The sequence below is a fragment of the Etheostoma cragini genome, chromosome 10 (assembly GCF_013103735.1).
Source record: "Etheostoma cragini isolate CJK2018 chromosome 10, CSU_Ecrag_1.0, whole genome shotgun sequence".
Taxonomy (NCBI): Eukaryota; Metazoa; Chordata; class Actinopteri; order Perciformes; family Percidae; genus Etheostoma; species Etheostoma cragini.
In genome coordinates this window covers 19,733,682-19,740,770 of record NC_048416.1, presented here as the reverse complement: position 1 = coordinate 19,740,770, position 7,089 = coordinate 19,733,682, and the positions used below count along the sequence as shown (strand labels likewise).

General features: G+C 38.2%; 1 protein-coding gene across 3 annotated transcripts in view; it reads left to right on the top strand.

The window, feature by feature from the left end:
- Positions 1-7,089, top strand: part of xpnpep2 (X-prolyl aminopeptidase (aminopeptidase P) 2, membrane-bound) — a 100,598-nt gene that overhangs the window by 90,332 nt on the left and 3,177 nt on the right. For all 3 annotated transcript variants that reach the window (XM_034883016.1, XM_034883014.1, XM_034883015.1), the window contains 10 exons: positions 710-811; positions 1,728-1,809; positions 1,939-2,140; positions 3,129-3,218; positions 3,569-3,678; positions 3,803-3,880; positions 4,611-4,682; positions 4,776-4,836; positions 6,164-6,233; positions 6,421-6,525. In XM_034883016.1, the coding sequence (XP_034738907.1) occupies positions 710-811; positions 1,728-1,809; positions 1,939-2,140; positions 3,129-3,218; positions 3,569-3,678; positions 3,803-3,880; positions 4,611-4,682; positions 4,776-4,836; positions 6,164-6,233; positions 6,421-6,525 (972 nt within the window). The remainder of the gene's footprint in view (positions 1-709; positions 812-1,727; positions 1,810-1,938; positions 2,141-3,128; positions 3,219-3,568; positions 3,679-3,802; positions 3,881-4,610; positions 4,683-4,775; positions 4,837-6,163; positions 6,234-6,420; positions 6,526-7,089) is intronic.

The following is a 7,089-nucleotide window of genomic DNA, read 5'->3' as shown; positions in this document are numbered from 1 at the left end:
CCCGAGTGTCCAAAACACACAGCCTCAGATCCGATGAAACAATTACAAAATCGATCATTGACCTTTGGTGCTTTGGTACCATGTACACTTATGAGCATCCCTATGTTTTGAACATGGTGTTTGTTATGGACAATCCATGACTAGCACAGAAGTCCAACAACAGATAACCACTCTGGTTTAGATCAGAGAAGCCATTCCTCCCAATCATGCCTCTATTACCCACGTGTGCAATAAAGTCCCCCAGCAGAACTATGGAGTCCCTCACTGGAGCCCCATACAGGACTCCATTCAAGGTCTCCAAGAAGGCCGAATACTCAGCACTCTTGTTTGGTGCACGTGCACAAACAACATTTTAAGTGAAGGCGACCCTCTCATCCACCGAGGTAAACTCCAAGTAGCAGCGTTCATATTTTTATATGAACAATTGGTTAATGGACTGTGTAATGTGAAAGGAGTTGCTCTTAGTGACAAACTCACAGAGAATAAACCTTTACACCAGACAGGTACAGTTATTAACTAGCTGATGTACATTCAATAGCTTAGTAGCCAACTATTTCCCTGTTCCATAATGGCCTTAAAAAACAATGTATGCAAGTTCAATAAGAGCTATGGCGAACATGTTATAAATATCAATGTCTGGCCCACATGAGTATCAAGAGTTTTAATTGTCATGTGGATGTTAATAAAATTAAAATGTGTGCGTTTGCAGAAAGGCCCTGGCAAAAGAAAGTGATGCAAATACGGGATCAGATAAGAGACAATCCATATGAACCAACAGCTCTTCTGCTGTCAGCACTGGATGAAACAGCCTGTGAGTAACTCTGAAGCTTTCCATGAATTGATTTAGAAAAATGAATGTTGAACCACAGCTGAATACACTTAAATATGCTTAAATTATTACCAGAACTTGAACTATGTAACCTGAAAAAAGTCTAAAAATGACTTGAAAATAAAATAATAACATGGGTAATATTTAAACAGGATACAGCTTTACAGTACAATGCACAACATATTTGAAAAAGGCTGAACAGTACTCCCAAGTGGTTTATTTTGTTTCCCATTTGTAGGACACCTAGTGGTTGCAGGGCTCTCAAAATCTGCTTACTTTTGCTTACGCATCAGGCAAGCTCTGGAAATGCGGTTTGCATCAAATTAAAATGAGAGGAGACAAAAAAGCACAAATATAACCATGGCTTTAAGGTTCCTAAGGTGTTGCCGATAAGAACACAGTAATCAGACTCACAAGCAGTTTAACCACAATACAAAATGAGAAAACACTACAGATTAGACTACAAATGTTTTTTTAATTGGACAATACTGTTATCACATAAGACGATGTTTAAAAAGTCAAAAGGATAAATATGAACATGACTTTTTCTGAAATTTATAATCCAATATTATCAACAGTTATCATGTTATTAAACTCATTTGATTTGCTGCATGCTCACTGGAAATTCAGTTCAGCACTTTCTAAAAGAACAGTACAATTCAAAAGCAATCTTTCTTTATTGCCCACACACAGGAGCACTGCTAATCATCAGACCTGACTTTTAGAATTAGCGAGTCCGTTTTTAATGACAGGGACACAGAAGGAGTCACATCCCTCGGATTAAAGTATTAGATATGAACAACTTGTCTTGGCTCAGGTGGATCTAGCAGATTAAGTACATGAGTGCATGAATTGCTGCTGACATTTAGGGGTGGTGGTGTATACTTTTGATTTCTAGGGCTGTTCAATCTGCGCGGCAACGATATCCCATACAATCCCTTCTTCTACTCCTACACACTACTCACAATGGATGAGATCTGGTAAGTCCATTTTTTTGTGATATCGTGTGAACATGTGGGACTCCTTTCTTATGTCACTGCTTCATCACAAATGCTAGGATATAAGGACATATAAGTTATGCAAAACTTTCCTTCTGCCACATCTCCTAGGCTTTTTCTCCATACAGACAGAGTGACAGATGAATTGAGGGTGTACCTAAATGCCTCCTGTAACGGGTCCTACTGTGTACAGCTAAAGAGCTACAACACTGTTCGAGATCATCTGAAGAAGTATGTTGCCCAGCCTGGTGTTAAAGTGTGGATCGGCACAGAGTACACAAACTACGCACTTTATGAAATCATCACACCAGAGGTACATAGATATAATTTTCCATTATATTTACTATACTGCATAATTACCTTTTTTGTAAGTGTTACATTATGATCCAATTAAATGCACTTACATACACTTACGTACATAAAGTATAATAATCTGTTTGTTTTGCTGTAGTTTTGCAGCTGTAGTGAGTCACCACTTACTGGCTGCTGCTGGGATATTTTTGATCCGTGTTGTGGACAAAACCTAAGTTTTCAAAGCTGCACAAATCAATTGACTGTTCAATGTGAAAGGCATCACTTGTGGTGAAGAACGATTTGAAGATTTATCACCAGACTCTGCAGTTTCCATCTACTCTAACAAGTATTTTAGTGTCTTAAAGAAAGTGAAATGAAAAACATTACATGCTAAATATGTGTCTAAACTCATTTTGAGTATGTTTTAAATCAAAATGCCTCTTTTCTCTTTCTGCTGAATGTGTAAACTAGTGGTAACATATTCAATGTTTCAACTTTATAAGGTGATAATACGTCAATATTGTGTTTACAGCTTGTTTTGCTGCCCCCAAGTTACCCAAAAAATTAAATTAAAATAATTGTAATCACACAAGACAATTTATTTGCAGATCACCAGTAACTAAATAACTACCTATTCCCTTGTAATAACAATAATCCAATGTATTGTCATTAACAACTTTGCATGATATCATATAAAAACGTATGCACAACAATTCTTATGATATCTCACAAAATTACAACGCCCGGTAATCATTAATGTAATGTACTGACACTAGAGGGCACTGCCTTTTAGCGCTGTCAGTGTGGGGCGTGCAGTCATGGCATACATACAGACTACAGTGCACAACATTTGTAGCTAAATGCATGAGTACTTCATGAGAAAAGCCTTTGTAATTTTTGGAAGTAAATCCACACAAACAGTTATAAATGTGGCTATTTTAAGAAGAAAGGTCTGCTCATATAGTTTTTGCATAACCCTAACCCTAACCTTTTTTTGCATCATGTAGGAGAAACTAATGACGAGCTCATACTCTCCTGTGTTGACGACTAAAGCAGTGAAAGATGACACTGAGCAGCGAATCTTGAGGGACGCTCACGTACGTCATCTACTCACAGACACTCAAGTTATACACATCCACACCACCGTATAAATACACACATGAGCACAAATATAATACAGCCTCTAAAACATTTACGTGAGACTATTATCATTCCAGGAACTCATTAATCAGACATCACTGTCAGAGTGGTGGGACATTTATGAATCGTTTTCATTTGGAGCTGGAACGCTTCAGTGAACACACATCCTGATACATTTATTACCCTGTCCAAAGGTGTCTGAACAGCCTTGCAACAAGTCAATTTAAATTGTCAGCCTGTTTGTTTTGCGTTGTCGTGATTGATGCTGAGACTCTCCTGGTCAGTGTGTCGTTTTGACTCTGTGTAGGTGAGGGATGCAGTTGCGGTCATCCAGTTGCTGATGTGGCTGGAAAAGGCTGTGCCAGGGGGCAAAGAGACAGAGCTGACTGCTGCAGAATACGTCAATAAGTGTCGCAGGTGAGTGCACATAAGATGGAGGAACAGTATTTGATGAACAGGAATTGCCATGAAGACACTGAAGTTCAAACTTAGTCATGTTCAAAAGACACTTAAGTCACAGCTATTATAAACATCATTACAGCAAACAGAATGACAGCCGAGGCCCAAGCTTTGAGACTATCTCTGCAAGTGGACCTAATGCTGCACTTGCTCATTACAGGTAAGATTTATTCATATTCGTCCCTCTTCTAACTGTCTTCTTCTTTTTCATGTACCCTATATCCAACATGAACAGTATACAGTATCTATCTTTTCTTAGCCTTTAGCTTGCAACATTATTAAAGGACCTTAGGGGTGGTTTTAGACATGGTTCCTTATGTTGCTCTTGCACCTTTTTTGAAGCATACAGTACATTTTAAACTGATTTGGTGAAGGGGGGCATTATGGTGGCCTGGGAGCTTGCTTATATAATGGCTGGTGGTGGAGGAAGTAATCAGATGCTTTACTTAAGTGAAAGCAGAATACCAATGTGTAAAAATTCTCCATTATAAGTAAAAATTGAATTCAAAATATGTATTAAGTAAAAGTACAGAAGTATTATCAGCAAAAAAGATGTAAAAAGCATTAAATATTTCACCAGTAAATAAGTTCTTCTGTTGCCAATTTTAGTCACATTGTATATTACTTGGTATACTTACTTGGTATTGTTAGTAGAGTAGCCTGTAGGTTGTTTTTCCATTTAAAAACTAACTAGTAACTACAAGTGTAGCCGAGTAAAAACTGCAATATTTCGTTGGTTGGAATCTGGCCTTTGTTGATTTACACCCCCCCCCCTCTCTCTCGCTCTCTCTCTTTCTGTGACAAATTGTCGACAAAACACTGGCATGGTCCTTTAAGTGCACTACAAGTACTGTCTGCAATCTATCATTTATTCTTGTTTGTTTTTGCAGCCCTTCAGAAGAATCAAGCAGGAGTTTGACGGTTGATGAGATGTACCTGGTGGATTCTGGCGGGCAGTATCTGTGAGTAAAAACACACTCTGCTCACTGACTCTCCAGTTTCACATCACATCATTTGCATTTGAAATGAGTCATCATGTCTCTCACTACTATCAGAGACGGGACCACTGACATCACTCGGACAGTTCACTGGGGAACCCCCACAGCAATGCAAAAGGTAATACTTTAGATATTATACTGAAAGAGTGAATGTTTGAAGGGATATTTACATTTTATCCGTCAAAGCAAAACAGATAAATTATCATCCACACTGCTGCAGTCAATCAGTGGAGTTTTTCAGGATCTCTTTCTGTTTAATTTTCTTTATTGACATTATTTTAAAAGCCAGCATGTTTTTTGCATTTGGCTTTCAGAATCTTAACCCTTATATTATCTTCCCATCGAAATTGAAAGTCAACACCTATGTTGATGCTTTTTAATCCATTTTTTAAAAACTTTTTCTTAAATTTTTGACCCTTTTTCACCACTTTTTTAAATGTTTGTCACTTTTTTTGACGTTTTCAACACGACGTATCAACGCTAACTTATTAACATTAGTTTTACAGTTATTTTTGGAATTTATGGTCAATAAACCTCATTTGTAGGAAATTATACCTAATGTTTGAGTAATAAAAACAGAAATTAGGAATTATTTAGACTAAAATTAATGGAATGTATGTTGATGGATAATCACAGACTGGAATATTTTACTCAATACTATTTCAAAATCACTTCAATTTTTTCTCCAACATTCTACAAAATTGAATAAAACACTCCAAAATTAGTAAGTAAAGATTTGTACTTGCCAAAGAGCGTTGTGTGGAAGCAATCATGTTATTTTGGGTAATTAAAAAGAACATTGATGTAGGAAAACGGGTCCGTTTGACCCGAGGACCACCTGAGGGTTACAGGCCCTGACACACCAACCCTAGAATCGGCCGTCGGACAGTCTGGCGAGGCCGGTGACTCGAGTGTGTTTGGTGTGTTCCGCGCCGTCTTCCGTTGGAGGAGCCGGCGACCTTCATTTTGGCCAACCTGACATGCTCAGTCGGAAGGCTGGCATTGCTGGCAGTCGGACACAAATTACCAATCTGATTGGTGGAGTGCTAACCCGATAATGACAAGCGGGATGAGCCTGACTACAGTCTCTCAATCTGACAAAAAAGTTTTAAACTGAACTTTTTCAATCTGAAATGAAGACAGATTTAGTAACTGCATGGCCTATTTCTCGCTTAGAATGTTTTCAGAAACATGTTTTGGTGAACTATTCAGTAAAATACAAAAACAAGCCACCATGACAGTCTGGCTTTAAATTTCTGGTGAAATCAGACCCACGTGACACGTTCGTCCAATCAGCTGCCGTCAGAAGTCGGCATCACTTCGGTGTGTTCCGAGGCACTTAGTGTGTCATTGCCCTTACAGTAATGTTCTTTTACAAAACTTAATTCAAAATAGCCCTTTAAAATACCCTCTACCTGTCATTAACCACACGTTTTTCTTCGCAGGAGGCCTTCACTCGAGTGCTCATGGGAAACATTGAGATATCTCGGACTATCTTTCCCTCAGGGACAAGAGGTGGGAATGGAAAACATTCACACGCTTAAAATAAGATTTACAATTATTCCTCCTTTAAACCTTTCATAGTTTCACCACTAGAGCCTTGTTTATCCACTTGCCAACATTTTGGGATATTTTTTGAGTGGATAAACTACAGCAGGATGTTTTGATTCAAGCTCTCTGTGTCTCTTTTCTTTTTTAACAGGTGTAAACATGGAGATGCTGGGTCGCCGTGCATTGTGGGAGGTGGGCCTGAACTATGGCCACGGAACAGGTCATGGTGTTGGAAACTATTTTGGAGTTCATGAGTGTATGTACTCTTTTTATTTCCCACACATTTTTCAAGTTGGCAACCCATTTATGAAAATAATTTCAGTATAGTGACATCTTCTTCTGCCACTAATAACAGCATCAAACCATTTTAGTAAAACAGAGTTCAAAGGCAGATTTCAGTGATCAGTAATGCCTAAAAGCATCATGATTACGATGCACAAGAGGTTGTTTTACATCAAATTGCACTTCATTTCACGGAGGTGCTAATACAGTAAGTGGAAGTGATACAATTAATAAACTGGCAAGCAGTTTGCCTGTTTTAGCGCACATTTCATTTTGCAACACAATCACTTCGGATGTGCCCAAAATACACTTAAACAGAAGGAGCTAACAACTGCACAGTGTAGGAGAACAAGCCACAGGGACATGGCTGATTATCTGATGTAGAGCCGCAACCAAAGATTTTTTCAGATTAGTCTGAAAAAATCTTTGGTTGCGGCTAATTTCTCTTTTCTTCATTAACTGATAGTTAAATAATGAAAAAATGTCCTTAAAATGTTCCCATAGTGACATCTTTAAATGTTTTCATTTGTCTGATCCT